The sequence below is a fragment of the Capricornis sumatraensis genome, chromosome 4 (assembly GCF_032405125.1).
Source record: "Capricornis sumatraensis isolate serow.1 chromosome 4, serow.2, whole genome shotgun sequence".
In the NCBI taxonomy this organism is placed as follows: domain Eukaryota; kingdom Metazoa; phylum Chordata; class Mammalia; order Artiodactyla; family Bovidae; genus Capricornis; species Capricornis sumatraensis.
This window is the reverse complement of record NC_091072.1, coordinates 153257305-153279338: the sequence shown is the minus strand read 5'-3', so window position 1 is coordinate 153279338 and position 22034 is coordinate 153257305. Positions and strand designations below refer to the sequence as shown.

General features: G+C 53.2%; 1 protein-coding gene across 3 annotated transcripts in view; it reads left to right on the top strand.

Moving 5' to 3' along the window:
* Positions 1-3303: 3303 nt before the first annotated feature.
* The window catches only part of MICAL3 (microtubule associated monooxygenase, calponin and LIM domain containing 3), a 73889-nt gene continuing 55158 nt past the window's right edge, over positions 3304-22034 (top strand). For all 3 annotated transcript variants that reach the window (XM_068969811.1, XM_068969812.1, XM_068969813.1), the window contains exons 1-15: positions 3304-3567; positions 4929-5136; positions 7391-7507; positions 7922-8023; positions 8520-8675; positions 9564-9664; positions 11711-11968; positions 12229-12344; positions 13393-13519; positions 14338-14434; positions 16741-16888; positions 18743-18939; positions 20246-20358; positions 20447-20509; positions 20915-21088. In XM_068969811.1, coding sequence (XP_068825912.1) covers positions 3304-3567; positions 4929-5136; positions 7391-7507; positions 7922-8023; positions 8520-8675; positions 9564-9664; positions 11711-11968; positions 12229-12344; positions 13393-13519; positions 14338-14434; positions 16741-16888; positions 18743-18939; positions 20246-20358; positions 20447-20509; positions 20915-21088 — 2241 coding nt within the window. The remainder of the gene's footprint in view (positions 3568-4928; positions 5137-7390; positions 7508-7921; positions 8024-8519; positions 8676-9563; positions 9665-11710; positions 11969-12228; positions 12345-13392; positions 13520-14337; positions 14435-16740; positions 16889-18742; positions 18940-20245; positions 20359-20446; positions 20510-20914; positions 21089-22034) is intronic.

Below are 22034 nucleotides of genomic sequence, written 5' to 3'. Positions count from 1 at the left end.
GAACAGGCACTGGAGTGTCTCTGCTGTGGCCTCTTGGCTTGTTGAGGAGGAAAGCTGAGGCCGCCCGAGGGAATTGATCTTGTGTAGTTTTACCTCGGGCGCCTGTCACACTGTCCCAGGAGCCACCTTCCCTCCACTTATCTACTGTCATTAGTGACCTGGGGTGAACTCCCGTGGATGGGCACTTCCTCTGCGAGTGCCTCCGGCTGGAGCCTGCTCATTTGAAAGCAGTTTGCATCAGCAGAGGGGGTGGGACGGCAGGTGCTAATGAAGGAGTCTGTGTGTGGTGAGGTTTGAGGAAATGGGCAGCTCTTTGGAGGTGTTTATTTCAAACATACATGCAGCCAGGGGGTGTTGGCCCACACTTCAGAGTTCTTTGAAAGTAGATGCCGAGACTTCAGGAGAGGGAGAGGCTTTTAGAAATGCATGTCGCAGGATCTTGAGTGTGTTGGGGTCAGCTGGAACACAGAGGTCCCTTGGGCTCCTTGCTCATCCTGGCAGGGAGCGGAAGGCGGCTGTTGCTCTTTAGGAACAAAGAAAAATCATTTTCTTTCTTGAGGGGCGGGACGAGAGGCGGAGCCATCAGAGTTGGTGCAGTCAGTGCTTTCCAGACACTGACCGGAGGAGTGCCAGTCACCTGTGAACACAGGTAGGCAGGCAGGGGCCGGATCGTGGGAGCCCTCTGCTGCCACAGGAACGGAGCAGATACAGCTGCAGAGGTCCCGCCTGGGGCAGGAGGCGAGGAGGGCGCCCACGGAGCACACACACTCCAACCTTGGTTTCTAGTCACTGGCTGGCTGTTCCCCTTTCCTCTACCTCTGGACGAGCACTTCCGGTTTTTCCTGCCAGTTACAAAGTTTGACCACCTGACATTTCTAGATGACCACTGGCTTGTAAGAAAAAGAATGGATTCTTGAGAAATTTTAACATATTTCTCTTGCTGCGTTCTACTGTCTAAAATAAACTTTTGCTTTGGGGAAACTGAAGGTTGGTTCCAGTTCCATTTCTTGCTGAACTCTTGGCCACAGGGGTGCTTGGAAAGGCTGTGTTTTTAGCAGTGTGTATAGGAGGTTGCTGAGTTAGTGATGTATTTGAGATGAGAAGCAAATCAGCGTGTGTCAGATAAAAAATTACCGTCTTTGGCCTCCACAGAACAGGTCACGGCATCTGGCTCCATCGCTTAATGGCACGTAGATGGGGAAACAATGGAAACAGTGACGGACTTTATTTTGTTGGGCTCCAAAATCACTGCAGACGGTGACTGGAGCCACGAAATTAAAAGACACTTGCTCCTTGAAAGAAAAGCTATGACAAACCTAGATAATGTATTAAAAAGCAGAGACATTACTTTGCTGACAAATGTCTGTATAGTCAAAGCTCTGGGTTTTTTTAGTAGTCATGTACGGATGTAAGAGTTGGACCAAAAAGAAGGCTTAGCGTGAAAGAATCGATGCTTTCGAACTGTGGTGTTGGAGAAGACTCTTGAGAGTCCCTTGGACAGCAAGGAGATCTAACCAGTCAATCCTAAAGGAAATCAACCCTGAATATTCATTGGAAGGACTGAAGCTGAAGTTCCAATACTTTGGCCACCTGATGTGAAGAGCCGACTCATTGGAAAAGACCCTGATGCTGGGAAAGATTGAGGGCAGGAGAAGGGGATGTCAGAAGATGAGATGGTTGGATGGCATCACTGACTCGATGGACATGAGTTTGAGCAGGCTCCGGGAGTTGGTGATGGACAGGGAAGCCTGGCGTGGTGCAGTCCACGGGGTCACAGTCGACGCAACTGAACAGCAACAACAATGAGAACATGAGGACTATTGTGTCTGGTGATGTGGGAAACCCGGGAAATGGCAGTCCTTGTATCTAGGGTAAACCACCCACAGCCTCAGTTGATCTGGTTTAACTTTATAATACATGGCAAGGTGTGAGGAGAAGCAGAGTGTTACTAACCCTTTCTAAGGGGCTTCTCACCTCCTGAGAGCTTTAGGACGGAAGGCGGGTCTCTTCTGTGGCGCTGCTTCTGGATGGAGCTGGGAGGCAGGCAGGTGGCATCCTCAGCAGACAGTTGGTGGCTCCCTTCGCCCTCGGCTGCCTTGCTGGATAGTGGGTCACTCCTGTTTCTACAGGGCTGAGCTCCGGTGAGGCCCTGTGTCTCACTCAGTGGGAGGCGGGGATGCGTCGGGGGGCCACTCGCCTGGAGCCCCAGCAGTGAGCCCTGCGGCCGGGAGGGCTTCTCACACCTCCTCGCTCACTCGGTGGGGAGCTGGGCTGAGGGAGGCACAGTGTCCTTGGGGTGTCCGCACGTGGACCCCAGGCCACGCCGCTGTGCATCTTGTTGGCCTGCCCTGCCCCTCTGCTGTCCCGCCACCCTGGCCCTCGGCCCCTTGCCTCCCAGCTCTCGACAGTGCTTCTAGGTGGTGACGGTATGTGAACGTGGTCTTCTGAGGCCTCCCCGCTCCCTGCCCTGGGTCTGTACTGTGTTCACTTACCTCCTCCCCCACCCACCCCATGCCTCTGTATCTCTCCAGACAGCTGTCTGTGCTGCCGCCCCTTCCGTCCGTGAGTCTCAGATCTCAGGGGTGGAAGGGGCGGCAGCACAGGTGGGTGGCCAGAGCCCCGGGCCGTCCTCTCGCCAGGACTCTTGCGTATGATCTGACCAGCCTTGAGTGGGCGGCTCCCACCTGGACGCCGGGCCCCCTGGGCCTCAGCCGACTGCCCAGTGTGCCCTTCCACCAAGGCAGGTCAGATGTAGCAGGGTCAGAGGGGAGCTCGCTGCACGCCCCGCCCCAGATGAGTGTTTCTCTTTGTCACGCCTTGGCCTGGTGTCACCATTCACTCCGTCCTTCCTCTGTGAGTCTCTCTTGCAAGCCTTCCATTTTCCTTCTCCATGTCCTGCGCTTCTCCCCTGCTGGCTGACACTTGCTCCTGCTGGAAAGCTCAGCTGTTGTCCCTTAGAGGCCCATCTTGGGTGAGGACCCCTTCCCCGTGACGGGGCCTCTGTCCGTGTCCCCAGCCCTGTGCCTCACCCGCTCGGCTGTGATGTCCCTGACAGCAGCCGCGGTCTTGCTCCTCTCCATTCCTGGGGCCCCAGACGGTGCCTGGCGTGTGGAGGGCAGGCCGCGTGTTACATTGTCTAACTGGTGACTGCTGCACTTGGAAACTGTCTCCTAGAAGATGTTTTTAGATACCAACCGGGATGTGCTAACCAACCCTTTTTCTTTATTAGGTTAATGTGACAGCGTCAGGCGGGTCCACAGCCCTCCCTCTGCCCCACCTGTCCAGGGCACCGAGAGTGGGGACATGGAGGAGAGTAAGAACGAGACCACAAATCGGGCCCACGTCCTCTTTGACCGCTTCGTGCAGGCCACCACCTGCAAGGGGACCCTCAAGGCCTTCCAAGAGCTTTGCGACCACCTGGAACTGAAGCCTAAGGACCACCGCTCCTTTTATCACAAGCTCAAGTCCAAGCTTAACTACTGGAAAGCCAAGGCCCTCTGGGCAAAGCTGGACAAGCGGGGCAGCCATAAAGACTACAAGAAGGGAAAGGTGTGCACGAACACCAAGGTAGGGCCTGGGACTCGCTGGAGAGGAAGAGGGCATCGGGCGGAGGTAGCCTGTGAGGCCGGGTGGGGTCAGCCTCAGCCTGGGGAGGTGTCAGGCTCAGCCACGTGCGGGTCCTCTGCCTGTGTTCATTTGACTGTCCCTCCTGCCCCGCTCTTGCCCCTGGACTGACACAGGCACATGGGGGGTCTCAGCTGCTGAGAACGACCCTGCAGCCAGTTGATACGTGGACTGTTTGATTTTGCTGCAGCTCTGGCTGACTCTGTTAGAGGACGCAGGCCACTGAGCACAGAGGTAGCCAGGCCCTGGTGGGGTCCTGTATGCCTGGGTGGCCTGGTGCTTGGCAGAGCAGCCTCTGGACTCAGTGTCTGGTAAGGTGTGCAGAGTATTGGCCAACTTGGGGATTTCCCACAGGCTTCAGACCTCCTTTCATCCGTTTTCCAGAGGCCTATGTTGATAAGCAGGGGCTTTATAAACCAAAGAATTTATTTTGCTTGCTTCACAATCTAGAGAAATCTTAGGCAAAGACCGAAGATGTCCACTCACGTGTGCCGGAGGAGGCGTCGGGAGTGGGGAAGGATAACACATTCTGTGTTTTCCTCATTATGTAAGAGCCCTTTCTGTGAGAAGCTGGAAAAGCTAGCTTTTGCAGAAGTTGCAGATGACGTTAGGACTGCTGTTACTATTTCATGAGCCTAAGCTTGCCCTGTGTGGGTTTGTATTTGGGTAGGTATTCATACACAGAATTCAAGTAATTCAAGGGTATACTTTTATGAGTGTGCTCTAGAGTTTTATTAAGAATGGGGAGAATTTGAAGCCAGAGGCAGTGCCTGTCTCTCCTCTGGACATGCATGTGAACTAGTTCCATGTCAGCCTGAGTCCTTCTCTAGAACATGGATCTTCAAGAACTCTCTTCAGCACAGGACGCTCTGACTCCTGAGGATTACCTCCTGGGAGTCTTTCAAGCGGTAGGTCCATCCAGGACCCAGGCTTGCTTGGCTGTGTGTTTAGTGGTCTGTGTCTCATCAAGGAGACGGAGATCTGCTTGACTTACAAGCCTTCCGAAAGGTCTTCTCCGGTTGATGAGAGGTGACATGTGAGTTTTGTCCTGTGTTGACGTCATGGCCCGGGTAAAGATCTGCAGGTGCCCTGTCTGAGTTTCTGTCCAGCAGTGAAAGTCAAGTCCTCCTCCATCCAGAGCGCTCACAGCTTCTCTCTGAAGCCATTGTGGGTGCTCTACTCTGACCCAGATGGAAGTTAAGGCTTCTTGGTAGTGGGGAGAATAGCCCTGTGGGGGCTTTGGGGAATGGTAGTCATGAGGTCAAGAGTGCTGCCTTTGCCCTGAAAGCAGCCGTGTCTTTCAGTGTCTCATCATTGGAGCCGGCCCCTGCGGTCTCCGCACAGCCATCGATTTGTCCTTGCTGGGAGCTAAGGTGGTCGTCGTTGAGAAGCGAGACGCCTTCTCCCGCAACAACGTCTTGCACCTCTGGCCATTCACCATACATGACCTGCGAGGTCTGGGTGCCAAGAAGTTCTATGGCAAGTTCTGTGCTGGGGCCATCGACCACATCAGTAAGTAAGATCAGCTCTCCTATGGAATCCTGCCTCTGCCCACTTCTCAGGGGACAATGGCAGGCAGATTCTAGAAGCTGGTGTGCCCTGTCATCGTTCATGTCTGTTGTGTAGAGAGCACACTCAACTTGGAGTCGGAGTACCTGCCCTCTGGAGGTTCTGTAACCTGAGATTCTTAAGTGCCGATGTGTCTCCTGCGAAATGAGTTTAGCTTAAGGAGCTCTAAGGTCCTGGGCTCTTACTGAGCACCGGCAGTGGGTGGGGTGGGCCCTGGGGCCAGTCCGGGACGCGGACCTCCAGTGTGGGCTTTGACCCTCTGGTGGCTCATAGTCCAGAGGGAGAGGCCAGAGGTGCGGGCTCGCTGTGATGCACTGCTGTGAGTGCCTCCTGACGAGAGGGCACGTGCTCTGGGGGTGGCCCTGGGGATTAGAAGGACAGACTCCTGGTCTGGCTGTGAGTGGCCAGTCGATAGTGGGATTCCTTCGTTGGGTGGTTCTTGCGAGGTCTGCAGCACGCAGGGCTCCTGCTGGACTCTGGTCCCCTCCAGGCTTGGCCTGGGCCCGAGCTTGAGTCAGTAGACATTAATGCAGACAGTGCTTTTGTTTTCATGCTGATCTGAAAAGTGGTTCAGAACAGACTGTCTGCTTTATGAGGCTGAAGTCTTGTCTGTTGATCATCACTGATGGTTTCAGGGGAGCCTTATCAAGGAGCTGCTGTTGTGAGCTCTTCAGGTGTGTCCTGTAAACATCGGCTTCAAAGCAGTTGTGCCAGTTTATCACCTGCTGGCCGACAGATGCCACATTCCACTCGTAGCAGAAGCGCTCTGTCTGTCTGTTGGGCTGTGCTGTATAAAGCATCTTGGAACTCAGTTGTGTACAGCTGTAGTGTGTGCCAGCAGAGGATTTAAGGAGTCTGGGAGTGTGACTCGGGAGGGTGGGCAGTGGGGGAAGTAACTGAGATGACTTCAAGGAGGATTAGCATGTTTCCTAGCACATTGTCACAGCCTGCCGGCACATCAGTCTTAGCAGAGGACAGGGTCGTCAAATCAGTGGGCTTGTCTGCCTTGTGCGTGACAGGATTTATCTTAGAGCCCAGACCCTCTCTCAGCAGCCCTGGGCTGCTGCCGTGCCTGCCACCTGGGAGGTACTCACTGGACGTTGAACAAATACATAACTCTCACTGTGATAATGAGCAAGATTTTCTATCGTTTTGAGCCTTAGTTCCTACACCTGTGGACCAGAGGTGGGAGGGGGGCAGTAAGAGACTGAGGCTAGATGGAGGGTGCTCCTTCAGCGTGTATGGATGTGTAGCCATCAGCGAGGTACGAGGTGAGAAAAGCCGTGCGCAGTTCAGGAGGCAGTGCAGCCCTTTGTGTCCAGTGGGAGGTGCCCCTGGGGCCCATCTTCCACCTTCTGTGGGTAGTCCTGTCAGCGCCACAGGTTCTGCTCAGTTACTGTGACTCTGAGCCCATCAGGAGGATTGGGGGCTCTGAGCACATGAGGGAGGATGAGGGGAGCTCTGAGCACATCAGGGAGGGGAGGGGGGCTCTGAGGCCATCAGGGAGGGGAGGGGGGCTCTGAGCCCATCAGGGAGGATGGGGAGCTCTGAGCACATCAGGGAGGATGGGGCAGCTCTGAGCACATCAGGGAGGATGGGGCAGCTCTGAGCACATCAGGGAGGATGGGAGAGGGCTCTGAGCACATCAGGAGGATGGGGAGCTCTGAGCTCATCAGGGAGGATGAGGGGCTCTGAGCACATCAAGGAGGATGGAGAGCTCTGAGCACATCAGGAGGATGGGGAGCTCTGAGCCCATCAGGGGAGGATTGGGGGAGCTCTGAGCACATCAGGAGGATGGGGAGCTCTGAGCCCATCAGGGGAGGATTGGGGGAGCTCTGAGCACATCAGGAGGATGGGGAGCTCTGAGCACATCAGGGAGGATGGGGGGCTCTGAGCACATCAGGGAGGATAGGGGGAGGGAGCACGTCTCCTGCTGTCTCAGTGCTTTCGTGTGCTGGGAATACCTAACCCAAGAGGTGGACTTGGCCCTGAATGTGTCTCTGGAACATCTGCACTGAGTCGTATTTGCCCTGGGAAAGAAAGGACGCTACAGGCATGGCTGGGAAAAGCCTGCTGCCGGTGACTTTGAGCAGCCGAGTAAACTCTGCGTGCATGGGTGAGTGGGGGAACCGGGGTAGTGATGCTGACTGTCTGTCCTGCTGAGGACCCTCACTCGTGCAATCTTCTGCCCACCCAGGTATCCGTCAGCTTCAGCTAATACTTTTGAAAGTAGCCTTGATCCTAGGCATTGAGATCCATGTCAATGTGGAATTCCGAGGACTTGTGGAGCCTCCTGAGGATCAAGAAAATGAACGTGAGTGTACAAATAAGGAGGGAAAGGGGCTGGAAGGGGTGAGAAAGATTCGATCTAGGGAGGAGACGACAGGCATCTTGGGTAGCTTTCAGAGCTGGTTGAAGGGCTTTTCCGTTTGCACAGCCTGAGTCTTTGGAGGAACTTTGATTTAATGAGGGGGCCCTGACGTAGCGTGAGGCATGCTGGGTGCTTGGATCCGTTACAGAAGGTCATGTGCTGGGGGATGTTCCTTTGTGAGCCTTCCTCAAAGCTTCTTTCTCTCTGTGGTTTGTGCCCCAAGCTTTTATGCCTGCTATGTTTGACAAGGGGTTTTGTGCCAGCTGCACACCTGGGTATCTAGAGACCTGGGTGTATGAATATCTCAGGTATATGAATGGGTCCGGTGATGACCTTCATTCTGACTTTGGTCCACAGGGATAGGTTGGCGGGCCCTGGTGCACCCCAAAACGCACCCTGTGTCAGAATATGAGTTTGAAGTGATCATCGGCGGAGATGGCCGCAGGAATACCTTGGAAGGTACTGGGGGGTCTCCTCCTGCTGGTTCACAGCCAGGGAATGGTCGCCCTCCCCAAGCCCTGTAAGAGCTTGTGTCCTCGGAGTCCCCACTCCTGAGACCCCTCCTCTGGTCCCTGCCTGTGCTGGTGGATGGCAGGCCCCACCAGCTGGCTCCCAGGCACTTCTCTGGGTGCAGGGAGACAGGCTCTCATGAGCCGGGGGCACTGCAGATCTAGACCTGACTTACTCAAGCACATGGAGCCTCGCACTGAGTGCTTTGCTGGCCCGTCGGATTTCCAGACGTGTGTTAGCTGTGGGTGACTTGACATCTTGCTGGATTGGGAAGGCTTTGGGAGGTAGACACTTTGCTTCCAGAGGAGAGCTGCCCTCAATTTCCCGTGATTCCCACTCCCCCACGTCCTCATCAGAACCCCTCCTATTTCTCGTGTTTGACGTGAACTTCCTGCTTCTCTGGGCAGCTCTCATTACCTCTGAAAATTTCTTCCCCGCTTCCCAGGATTTCGTCGGAAAGAATTCCGTGGCAAATTGGCCATTGCCATTACAGCGAATTTTATTAACCGAAATACAACAGCAGAAGCCAAAGTGGAAGAAATCAGTGGTGTGGCTTTTATATTCAACCAAAAATTTTTCCAGGAACTGAGGGAAGCCACAGGTTGGTGTTAATACCTCCACAGGGGAAGAAAAGACTCTGAACCCCGCTCTGGCCCTCGTCAGGGGGCTGGCGGGGCGGGGTCGCTGCTGCCGCCGCTGTGCTGTGGCCCTCTGCCCTTTCTGCGCCCCTGTGCTCCGCTCTGGGCATTGGGCCGGCCATGCCTCTGTCTCCTGCTCTGCTGGCTTTGGTGCTCATCGCTGTGGCTGGGCTGCTCCTCCTGCTTGAACCCCTTCCCCTGCCTGGCGCTGCGTCGCTGTGGGTGGGAGCCCTGGTTTGTTGAGAAGCAGACTGTAGGTGTTGAGTATTCTTTTTCCTGAGTTCATTTGCTTCTGAAGTAAACCACGTGCCAGATAAAAATGAGGCTATTGTATGGTAGCTTGTGAATAGATTCACTTAGACATTTTGCTGCAACAAAAATGTGTGACAAATGGCAGTTATCTGTTTTCTAGGACACAGTTTCTTGCCATTGCATCTAATTTTTTAGGTTAGTAGAGTTAACCCTACTAACTCTGCTTCCAGCACCTGGTTCTGTCTTGCTTGTGAGCGTCTAGGAGATTCCCCCGTTGCCTGATGAGTATCAAAGAGGCTTCACCTGACTCAGACCCTCTTCCTCAAGGTTAACCTCTCCCTTCTTCCCGTCCTCACGTTTCTTCTTCCTGCTGATGGCTGTTGTTAGGATAACAGGGTGTCAGGTAAACGGAGAGCAGCATGAGGATGACCAAGCTTCCCTCTTCTTGTGAACAACTGGGCAGGGTGTGAAGATCGGGCTCAGATACCTGTTTTCTCTTTCCTGCCTGGGGTTCCAGGACCCCGGTCTCTGTGGACTGATAACAGTCATCCCCCCACATCTCAGCAGACCCTCACGTGGGTGTCTGTCCTCTGTCGCAGGGATCGACCTGGAGAACATTGTCTACTACAAAGATGATACACACTACTTCGTTATGACTGCCAAGAAGCAGAGCTTACTGGACAAAGGGGTGATACTGCATGTGAGTCATGGGTTTCTTTTAGACCTCTTTTTATGTATCAGGACATGTGATTACCAAGATAAAGAATTTTATTGTCTGATCAGTTTTTTTGCAAAGTCATTAAAACGAGCAACTCAGTCATCTCCTGGGACTGTGCGTTTTGTAATCCTCTGATGTTTTTTTAGTTTAACACTTTAAAAAACCTCTTATTTTGGAGAATGTCAAGTGTAAACAAAAGTGGAGAGACTTGGGTAATGAACCCCCTTGTGCTTCTTATCTAGCTTCACAGGGATCAGCACGCGGCCAGCACTGCCTACTCCCCACTCCTGCGTGGGGCTTTGCAGAGCAATCTCAGGTAGCATTTTGTGCGTAAATATTCAGTGTAGTTTTAGTGCTTAGGTTTGTGGCTTATGGTGCATTCCCATGTGGCTGATTATTGGTTGGTTAATAAGTCGTCCTTTGGGAGAGGGTTGTAGAGCGAAGGGGTTATAGAGAGAAGGGAGTTTGGTGTTTCTGGGAGCCTCAGAGCAGTTCTGGCTTTACTGCGGATCTGGTTACAGCGGCCCAGGGAACAGAGCCTCGGTCAGGCTTTATTTGGACCTCTTTGTGGCCTGACAGTGAGGGCTCTTGTTCACCCAGAGTCAGGGCCAGCTAAGCCTTTTTTCCAGATGACTAATTGTGTGACATTCCCTGAGACGATGACCTGGAAATGGAATCAGAGAGCCACAGGTAGATGGTTCCTCCAGAGATGGTTCCTTAGGAGAGTTTCTTAAGTCTTGCTTGGTCTGGCTGGTCTGGGTTTGAGAATTACTGTTCCTGTGATGATGTGCTGACCGAGGCCCTTGCGGTCCCAGCACAGACTCGTGGCTGAGTGTCCGGGTGTCCCAGCTCTGCAGGGTGGTGATGCGTTACACTGCCGCTTTGCCTTGGGCAGTGCTGGGGAGCAGGGAGCTTGCCCGCAGCAGTCTCCTCTTCGGGGGCCTCCTGTCTGTGTCTCAGCCCCGTGGCCTCTGTGTGTGTGAGAAGGGAGCAGAGCGTGGATGCAGCCGGTGCCACCAGAGTGTATCCAGAGTGGGATATACTCAGCTGGATGTTTCACCGGGAAGAGATACTCATGAGCCTGCTGGTGCGCCTCGGGGCCAAGCTAAGACTTGACATCTACTGTCCTCGTCAGGACTGTGGTAATCAGTTGACATTATGTTGGAACAATCTAGAATGCCGCAACCTGATGTACTTTTCCTTTCTGTGTTTTTTTTTTTTAGCGCACAGGGTGTGTGCCGCTGAATCCTGAGCCCACAGTGGTTACTCACTCAGTATTGAACAAACCAACTTGAGTGTGCATGTTTGCCCTTTCCAATTTGTCTGGGTAGCTGGAGGTGCCCTCAGGGACACTTGGAGAGCTCCAGTCCCCCTTGAGGAGGAGGCCTGGTCAGTGTGCAGGAACCTCCGGAGCAGAGGAGTTTCTCAATCCTCTCTATGGAGAGCCCTTTTTCTCTCGTCGTTTTCCTTTGTTGGTGGATTACTGTGGGGCCTTCCAGAATCCCCTATATTCTTTGGAAAGCTTCTGTTCCGTCCTCATTGTATCTCTCGCCGGTTCCCTGGGCTGCTGGTGCTCCCACCTCCTTATCCGTCGGGCATGGAAGCTTTTGGGTTCTTCCTTTGGGGTCTATGGGAGACGTAGGTTGAGTGTCCTGTGTCGTCCAGTTGCTGTCAGAAGAGGATGCTTGCTAATAGCAGCCTTAACTGAGGATGCTTTTCAGTTTACAAGGCACCATCGCACGAGTCATTGTATTTGGTGTTTAGAGCAGCTCCGTGAGGTGGAGTGGACTAGACTGCACAAGTAGGGACTTGTTCCAAGAATGATGGAAAAGCTGGGACTGTTTCTAGGTGGCAAAACCTGTGTTCCCTTAGAAACAAGCCCCCCACCCTTCCCGAATTTGTGTGGAGGACTTACTTTGGAACAGGAAGCCACTCTCGGGGCAGGGAAGGTGGTGTGGCCGTGGCCAGTGGGCACCTATGCCCCTGCCTGGGCTTTCCCTTGAGCCTCCCCCCTGTCTCTGGAGACAGGACTACGCTGACACGGAGCTCTTGCTCTCCCGGGAGAATGTGGACCAGGAGGCCCTGCTGAGCTACGCCCGGGAGGCAGCCGACTTCTCTACCCAGCAGCAGTTGCCGTCACTGGACTTCGCCATCAACCACTATGGGCAGCCTGACGTGGCCATGTTCGACTTCACATGCATGTACGCCTCCGAGAATGCGGCCCTGGTGCGGGAGCACAACGGGCACCAGCTGCTGGTGGCTCTGGTGGGGGACAGCCTCCTGGAGGTGAGAGCGGGTATTAGGGGGGCAGCATGACTAGGAACATGGGGTCCCAGGCTGGGAGCGTCTGTATTACCGTGCCATGTAGAGTCCAGCCTGGGGGCTCAGGGCCTGCTGAGTTAGGGTTAGGACCTGCCAGGTTGTGGGCGGGGAAGGGCAGTATGTCCTGCCAGAACGTCCTCTCAGGGGCGGAGGCTTTCTTTGCTCGGGGTTTAGTTTCCCTCTATTAAAAGGTAATTAATTCTCTGTTTTCTATCTCCTTCTAGCCTTTTTGGCCAATGGGAACAGGAATAGCCCGGGGCTTTCTGGCTGCTATGGACTCAGCCTGGATGGTGCGTAGCTGGTCTCTGGGGACGAGCCCCTTGGAAGTCCTGGCAGAGAGGTAACCGCAGGGGCCCTCCGCGATGAGATGGAGCGTCAGTTGCAGGCTGGGCTCAGGTTTCTCCTTCTTAATTGATGATATATTCTTATTTGGGAGAAGAAAGGTAAGATAGGTATTCATAAAATCATAGAAACCTACCGGTTATCTCAGTGATGTTCTCCTGTCACTCTCCAAAGCAAACTCTTCCAAGCGGTGTCTGAATCTTTGTGCAACATTGAAGGATGTTCTCCGATTCCTCTGTGACAATTATGTAAACAGGGGTATGAAAATCCTCTGTCAAGTCCTTCTTGTGTTTGAACTAGAGAGACTAATACTAATGAAATCAGCGTGGTAGCTGGGGATGTACTAACTTAGAACTAATTAAAGATAACCTTTGAATTCAAAGGAAAACACCAAACTGCTTGTATACATTTCTCAAACGTCAGATATTTTGAAGCAGATAATTGTGAATGAGCTAAGACCTGGGATTTGCATGCTGATAAAGAACAAGTGCCTTGACCAGAACTAGAGAAAGAGGATGTACTGGGTGAAATTTGGGGTTCATATCATTTTAAGTCTGTTACATAAGGTTCTCTAGGGTCACAGTTACCTAGGGGGTCACAGCCAGGAAATAGCAGTGCTTCAAGGCTGGGAAACCTGGCTGGTCTCAGGGGTCACGAGGGTGTGGAGAGAAACTGGACACGTGCTGTTGAGAGGGTGGGGTGTGTGGGAGGGGACCTTTGGTGGCAAGTTTTTTTCACCAGTGACTTTCTTAAAAATTTAGTGAACTTGCCGAAACAGAGCACAGTAGTAAATTAGATTTGGGCTTTGCTCCTGCCCACAGCGGTGTGCTTGCCTTTCTTGCTGGGGCCTAGCAGTCTGGGGCCTAGCAGTCTGGGGCCTGTGGGGTCTTGGAGGTGGAGGGGATGGGAAGCAAGGCTGATGTGGGGGTGGGGGAACCCCATCCAGGAGGAAGGTTGGCCCTGCCCTGGGCTCTCAGAACACAGAAATATCATCAGAGGTGTTTCTGTTACTGTAACTGCTCTGAGCGTATTGTTCGTTGTTGCAGGGAAAGCATTTATAGGTTGCTGCCTCAGACCACCCCTGAGAACGTGAGCAAGAACTTCAGCCAGTACAGCATCGACCCTGTCACCAGATACCCCAATGTGAACGTCAACTTTCTCCGGCCGAGCCAGGTGAGAGTCCCTGGCCAGTCGGGCATGTCCTGGCCGCTGTCAGGCCCGGTCAGACCCTGTGGATACAAGCATACACAGCCTTCCTTAAGAACCAAGTGACGTCTCCCTGAGTTGGCTGCGGAGGCGTTTTCCATCAGCAGATGGAGCAGCCAGGGCGGCGGGTGTGCAGTGACGAGCAGGGCACAGCCCTGGCTCCCTGGGCAGGGCGTGTGGTACACATCTGCGTCACTGCCACCAGTCACTGTGACCGGGCCCTCCCCTCTCCTGCATTTGTCTCCTCGTCTGCGCCACGGAGACCACCACCCCAGCTCCCCGGGTCTTTGTGCTGCAGACAGGACTGGTCCCTTGAGAGGATTTGGGAAGATAAGACTCTCTGCAAGTAAAAAATACTGTCGTCCAGCTCACAATGTCTGAAGCCTTGTTATTGCACCAAGAGTGACATTTCATAAAGCACAATAATTCCAAAGAGTCCAACAACGTCGAGAAAGCAGCTCATTCAAGATATCTGTGTCCTAGACTGTACACTGGGCCTCTATGTTTAGGGGCGAAACCTGCTGTTACCGGGCAGGAGTCATGGCCCAGCAGAGACTAAGCAAGCCTCTCCCACTGTGGCCAAGTGTCTCTCTATCACAGGTTCTCACAGTGCACGCGCGTGTGTGTGTGTGTGACCCACTGCATCCCAGAAGGGGTGAAGGTTGGCCTTATCCCTTCTGACCACACTTTGCCCAGGTTTTCACTGTGGTCATTCTGTTCTCAGGTGGGCCTTGGTTCCTTGGTGTGTGATTTCCCTTCTTCACGGCTTATAACCTTCCTGCCAGGTGCGCCACCTGTATGATACTGGAGACACAAAAGACGTTCATTTGGAGATGGAGAACCTTGTGAATTCCCGAACCACCCCAAAGCTGGCCCGCAACGGTGAGTCCCGCTTCGGCCTTTCAGCCAACTCAGCGTGTTCTGTGCGAAGGCTGGGCTGCGGTGCGCACAGTGCTCATCAGGACTGGACGGGATGTGACTGCTCTGCCCCATGATACACAAGTCAGCCTCACAGTCAGGAAATAGCAGCGCTTCGAGGCTGGGAAACGTGGTCTCAGGGGTCACGAGGGTGTGGAGAGAAGCTGGATATGTGCTGTTGAGAGGGCGGTGTGTGTGTGCAGGGGCCTTTGAGTGCACGTCAGCCAAGGTTTGCGGGGAAGGTCTTAGCGAAGAAGCTGTGGCCTCGAAGCTGAGGACCACGAGCCTGCAGGACACAGTAGTAGAGGCAGAGCCCATGCTGTACTTTGTGTCTGGTGAGGCCTCTGAAGAGTTCCTCAGGAGGAGAGTGGTCACTGCAGTGGGCCAGGCAGAGAAGGGCACCGGGCCGAGTGGGTAGTCAGGGCTGTGTCCGTGTCAGGGTCACTGGCCTGATGTTGAGGCTGTGGATGAGAAGGGAGGCTGTGTCCAGTCGAGCCGTGCCCATTGGTGAAGGATGTGGCTTGCCATCTGAACTTGGGTTTCGGTGTCTGAAATGGGGGTGCCTATTGTGCCTCGCTCCAGCTATGAGGACCTGGGGGCATGGTGAGGTGTTCACTGCAACACTTGGTGTACAGCAGGGTGTCAAGAGTGGTAGTCGGGAGTATTAAGGAGCCAGAAGCACTGAAGAGCCTGAATAAGGAACTGGGGCTGAAGGTTTGAGTTCTGTTGTGGGTTTCTTGAAGTTGACGTGCTGTTGGAATATCAAGATCATCTTCCTTGAAAGCAGAGAGTGTGTCTTGTTTGGCCACCCCATACGGCTTGTGGGACCTTAATTCCCTGACCACGGATTGAACCCGTGCCCTTGTCAGTGAAAGCAAGGCATCCCAACCTCTGGACTGCCAGGGAATTCCCCAGAGAGTGTGTCTTTGTTCACTGTAGTTCTGGAGCTTGAACTATTGAGGTTGTCCAGTACATACTGGACCGCTGGACACAGACTTGGGAAACATCTGAATAAAGTTAATCTAGGAAGCCAAGAGACTTAGACGAGGACACCAGCATTGCTTCTCTGTGTCATTTCAGGATTCATTTCCCTGAAAGACTTACATAAAACAGGCTTTTTAGAAACGCGGTTTTAATCTTATGTTCACAAAGCACTTAGTGACCCAGTACAAGGTTAAATATTTTCAGCTGCCTAAAGTAAGGAACAGACTTTCTTGGACACGAATAGGAGTTACCAGATTCTTCTAAATGCTCTGTTAGACTTCCCTGGTGGCTCAGACGGTAAAGCGTCTGTCTACAATGTGAGAGACCTGGGTTGGGAAGATTCCCTGGAGAAGGAAATGGCAACCCACTCCAGTACTCTTGCCGTGAAAATCCCATGGATAGAGGAGCCTGGTGCATGGGGTCGCAAAGAGTCGGGCACGACTGAGCGACCTCACTTTCACTTTCACTTTTCTAAATGCTCTGTGTCAGGGCTCTTCTGATGCAGCTATGAAAGCGGATTTTTATGACAGCTCTTCATGTTTTAGGAGACACATCAGTGATTGGAAGTGTCCCCGGATGTGTGCTGTCTCTGCGTTGAGTGTTTCAGGGCATGGCGGCTTGTCTTGCTGAGGGCTCAGCCGGCCGCTCTGGGGTCCTTGCCTTCGCCTGTGTGATCCTGTGGAGTTGCTTTCACTTGGAAAGTGCAGGACCGAACCTTTCTTCTTGGGTCCGCCAAGTGTTGCTTTGCAGGGAAGACGTCTCCTCCCCCAGCTGCTGCCAGCTCTCCAGGGAGATCTCAGGGCCGCTGGTGTGAGGGTGTCAGCAGGTGGTCATTGCCTCCGCATCCCTGTCCTGGAGAGCCGCCAGGACCCTGGGCTTCAGCGTGCTTGGGTCCAGGTCACCCACAGGCAGCCTGTCATCTGTCTGGGGCATGGACGTTGACCTCAGAGTCTGGATAAATTGGGAGTTTCTTGCCTAAACCTAAAACTTCACGGGAATTCCCTGGAGTTCCGTGGTTAGGACTCTGCGCTCTCACTGCTATGGGCCCACGTTCAGTCAGTTCAGCAGTCTCCCTATTGAGGAACTAAGATCCCATAAGCCACACCGTGGAGCAAAAAAAAAAAAAAAAAAATTATATAATACCAGTTAAATAGCTTCTTACTTTTGAAAACCAGTGACGGCTATTTTGTCCCTCCCTTCAGTAGTTTTTCAGATTGGTTACGTGGATTCTCTGTCAAGGCTCCCAGGTGACCATACCTCCAATAATAACGTTGTTGTTGTTCTAGAGTCTGTGGCTCGTTCCAGCAAGCTGCTGGGTTGGTGCCAGCGGCAGACAGACGGCTATGCTGGGGTGAACGTGACGGACCTCACCATGTCGTGGAAGAGCGGCCTGGCCCTGTGTGCCATCATACACAGATACCGCCCTGACCTGATGTGAGTCCAGGCTCGGCCTCATCCATATTCCCCACGCTCAGGTGGCCCTTTCCTAGAACAGGGCACGTAGCGCAATGCTTCCTCTGCAGCTTGTGACTGGTCTTGATGTAGCCGTGTTTAAAGCTCTGTCTCAGGCGCTCTGTAGCCTGGCCCAGTAGTGGCCAGCTGAGTGTATAAGTCTCCACACTTGCAAGGTGGACCCCCTGAGCCTGCTAACATCCCATGAAGGGAAACCCTGTTTCCTGGCCCCAGCTGAGCTCTGCACACAGCTAGCTCTCTGTCCAGTGCTGCTGGTCACAAGGAAAGCCTGGCCGGGTGGGGCCCGAAGCACGTGTGTCCCTCCTGGCAGAGCAGCTGCTCCGTTCAGCGGGGCTTGCCCGCATTGTCAAGCCTGTGACGCTCAGGTGGCCTTACCTCCCTGTGTGGTGCCATTTCCTCTCTTGGGTGTCCTGTGCGCATCGAAAGGCAGACTAGCGCAGCAGGACGACCCAGGTCAGCTGGTGCCTGGTGCACCCAGCTGCACTTGCAGGCAGTCCTTACCATGGAAGCCAAACAGGAAGATTCAGAAACGAGGGGAGCACGTGGGATTATTTTGACTGTCTGTATCCTTTCATCATTAGGTCCACTTACAGGCCCATTTTTGTGTATGTTTTATTTCAATGATTACCTAAGGAATCCTGAAAGACCTAGTTCCCATTTATGCTAATAAAGCAGCCTCACCTGGTGTTTAGAAATGGGGATTTCTGGTTTGCTTGGATAAGGTAAGTGACCTCTGGCGCCCGGTCCCTGGCTCATGCAGAGGTGGATATAAAGCGAGCGGAAGTAGGACCTAGTCACCCTCTCCGGGGGGCAGCTTGAGGACGACTGTGGTAATGGCACAGGAGTGCTGAAACGAGGGCCAGGCGAGTCACTCTGCTCCAGAGGGCGAGCAGGACAGAGGGCTGGGGTCACAAGCACTGGAGGGAGCCTGGTCGGTGGGTGGGGCCGCACTTTCGTTGGATGGACCGAAGGGGCTCCGGGGGCCTGGGGATTTCCTCCTGATGCACACAGAGCCTGGGGTCTTTAACTTGGCACTGGTCAGGCTGTAGTGCCTTCACTCAGGATGCGGCCTCCATAGTTTAATAGGCTTAATATACAGAGTAAAGGAATTTAGCAAAGGAAAAGTTACACAAGTCAGTAGGCTAACGTAAAATAAGGCCCGCTCGGTTAGTCTGAAGTCACCTATTGAAGGAAGCTATCAGTCTTGACTGAATAGCAGGAAGCCTGAAACCCAGTGGGAAATGTTCGTTAATCTAAGTACTTAGGGAAACTCAGGGACTTAGCAATGAAACAACCTTTTGAGGAAAGTTTTGGAATTTCCCTGTGAGCAGAAGGCCGAGTATGATTCACTAGAGCCGACCTAGTCCATCAACAGCTTGTCAGCTCCGTGGACTCGGGGGTGATGGCTCCAGGCTTTTTAAACACAGCCTCATCCAAACAGGACCTGTTCCCTGTTGCGCATGAGGTTAATACACGCGGACCACACGCAGGTGCAGGAGAAACAATAAAAACAGCTCCTTTCCTTGAGCCTACATTTTAGTAAGAAGTTTATGTTATTGGAGAAATGTTTTGTTTTCCAACTTTTCCCTCTTGTCATTTGTGGGTAGATCTTTAATCCGGTGTTCTTCCTGAGGATGATTTGATTTTGTTAGAAAGAGGAAGCTCCAGCTGAGAAGTGAGATAGGTTTGCTGTCTTAATTTCACTGAGGTCCTAAACCCGGGCTTTTAAATGAGTACTCCATGATACAGTGTTTTCTGGTCTGGGGCTCTGTCAAGCATGGTCTTGACATGTCTTCTTCATCCTGTTCCTCATAGAGATTTTGACTCTTTGGATGAGCAGAATGTGGAGAAGAATAACCAGCTGGCCTTCGATATTGCTGAGAAAGAGCTGGGCATTTCTCCCATCATGACAGGCAGAGAGATGGCCTCAGTGGGGGAGCCGGACAAGCTGTCCATGGTGATGTACCTGACCCAGTTCTACGAGATGTTCAAGGACTCGCTCCCCTCCCGAGGTGAGGGTCCCCAGGGCTGCTGGGTGGGTCCCTGTGGCCCTTCTTCCATCAGACCTGCTTCTCTGCAGGTGTTGCCAGGCCCGCCTTCTGACCCACCTTTTGGTCAGCACACCTGGAAATGAGTCCGCGAGCGTTCCTGTCCAGAGTCTTGTCCCTTTCTCTCCGAACCAGCCTCTTTGAGAAGTGCTTTTGCTGTGACCTGGGCTTCCTCACTGCCCAGTCTCTGTGGCACTTTGCAGCCCAGTCTCTGCTCTGGCCAAACTGTTCTTCATAGTCACGGAGAATCACCAAACGCATATCCTTCCCCCTTCTCACCTCTCAGGCACTTGGCTGTTCCATGTTGTTCAGTGCTTGGAATGATGTTTGTTCCCTTGAAACTCTGTCTTGCCCTTGGCTTCGGTGATCCTGGACCACACTTGCCTCGTTCTCGTTCCTCTGTGACTATTCCTTCTCTGGCTGCTCTTTCTTTTCCTGCTTTTTAGTGTTTCCAGAAATCTTCCCTTGGCCCTCAGGCTGCTGGGAAACAGATTAAGTAAGCATCATGATGCTTACGCGTGTTGACCATGGTACCTGACCTGGTTTGCACCCCATTGCCTCCCCTGTTCAACTGGAGGCAAGTCACTAAACTTCCCTGTGCCTCAGTTTCCCCTTCTATAAAATGGGGGCAATATGTATATAATTAGATTGTGAAATGCTGAAAAGAGTGTTTGGCGAATGGAAGCACTTACATAAATGTTAGTTATTTCAATTATTATCTCAGCGTTACTGTTATCACTAATAAAACGTTGGAATCCAGAGATTTGAGGTGCCGTTTTCTGGCATCTTCTAGCCATGTACTTGTAGACCTCTGAGGCTTTTTCTTGTTAGAGATACAGTTCTTGCGACAGAAATCCACAAGTCTAACATCAGTATGCCCGTCAGGGAGAGCCCTGCTCCATGTGAAGCTAAGTACAGGTGTCTGCACACCGCAGAATGATGACTTGGCTTGCACCTTGTCTTCCCCATGTCTCTCCCATTCTGTCTCTGCTTGAACTTTTTATCCTCAAAGTGAGGCTTTGGCGCTCTGCTGTGACCCACACGCACAGGCAGATTGCAGTTTTTGAAAAGCAGAAGCAGAGGATTTTGTGACTGAAGTTGAGCGGGGAAAGTGTTGGTCCTGTTTGTGTGCACAGAGAAGAGAAGGCCTAGCGTGCAGGCCTCTGTGTGCATTTTCTCGGGCGTTCTTGCTAGGTTCAGAGCACCCTGGCCCTCCTGCCGGGAGGCTCCCTCAGGGCTGTCCTTGAACACTGCTGATTTCTGCCCTCAGATGCCTCAGACCTGAATGCAGAGGAGAGGGCTGTCCTAATAGCCAGCACCAAGTCCCCCATCTCCTTCCTGAGCAAACTTGGGCAGACCATTTCTCGGAAGCGCTCCCCCAAGGTAAGCGAACGGGATTTCCTCGAGCTGCAGAGCTAGAGATGAGGTGCAGAGAGTGAAGGAACATGGTTTCCCTCTGCTCTTGGTGCAGGACAAGAAGGAAAAAGACTTGGATGGTGCTGGGAAGAGGAGAAAGACCAGCCAGTCAGAGGAGGTGAGAGAAATGTCTGGGGTTTTCCAGAGCGACTGTACTGTGCCTCTTTGTGGCTTAATCCCCCAAGTGTCCAAGTTAGTATTGCTGGACCCTTCCAGTTCATCCACGTGAGGTGGGTGGGCACGGACGCTTCCTGTGGCCTTGTGCCTCTGTTCTCTGGAGAGCATTCCAGGAGCACACGTGTGTGCATGTGGCCTTCCTTTCTCTGTGCATGCACATGGTAAAGAGCAAGCGGCCTTCTGGGGATGTGGCCACACCAGCAAAAGCCGGAGCGCCTCTCCATTGCTTCCCCCACCCTGAGTCCATCTTGAGAAGAGAACCGCGAGGAGCGCTCTAACGTGCCAGGCCCGGGGGGGCAGGGGGGCTGCTCTGACACAGGTGGTTCTTGGGGCCCATATTCCTCAGGAGGACACACCCCGGGGCCACAGAGGAGGAAGGCCCACCCTAGTGAGCACGCTGACTGACCGGAGGATGGACGTGGCCCTCGGCAACCAGAACAAAGTGAAGTACATGGCAACCCAGCTGCTGGCCAAGTTTGAGGAGAATGCGCCCCCACAGTCTGTGGGTGTGAGGAGACAGGTAGGCCCCGCTCACCCGCCGGGACCTGGTCTGGCCTCAGAGGAAGGGGCTGGTGAGATGAGGAATGTCCCAGACCCCCCGAGGGCTCCGGGCTCGAGGTGGTGTCTGTGTGGGGAGGGACTGGGGTTACTGTCGTCACCAGGCAGGTCCCAGGTGTCTGGCAGACGCCCACCCAGGCCCTTTGCAGCGTGGTGGGGTCTTGGTCTCTGCACGTAGGTGTGTGTTCACATGCATACATATATGAGTAATAAACCAGCGCTTGCCCGATCAACTTCAGTCACAGAAACCTCCGCTTCTGCTTTTTGAGGAAAATGCTGAAAAATATAATGTTGGTAATTAAGGCCCCTATAATGTTATTAACGCTTTCCCATGTTTCTTTCGGGTCTTTCTTCAGTGCGTCTTCATTTTCACAGTTGAGGTCATTGTTGACGTACACTTTTCTGTTCTGCTTTCTTCCTGTAACTTTGGGCAGTATTTCCATGTTCCAAACTCCTTACAAGTCTCTTCCAAAGTGTGCGCTCTACGCCTTTCTTAACCCTTCTTCTGGTGCTGAATGTTGACTTGTTTCCCATCGCTAATGATAAGCACAGAGGTAAATACTCTGGTGATAAAGATGCCTTATTAGACTGTCCTTGATGAGGTCAAGAGTGGGCGTGTTGTCAAGATGCTCCGTGGACTAACCTCACTCCCCTGAGTCCTGCTGAGGGCTGGCCGGCGATGTCTGTCCGGTCTCGTCTCTCCTCTTGCTCATCCGGAAGTCACTCTGTCTTCTCCTGGGAGGAAGTGCTGGCATAGTGCGGTCCACACTGAAAGCTTCTTCCCGGACCCCTGGTGCTTAAGCGCGCGTCTCCTCTTCGCCTTCTCCACGTCGTCAGCCCCTGTTCCTGTGATCCAGGGCAGGGCCCACCACATGAACATCTTCTCACGTCTGGTGCTCCCTCAGATC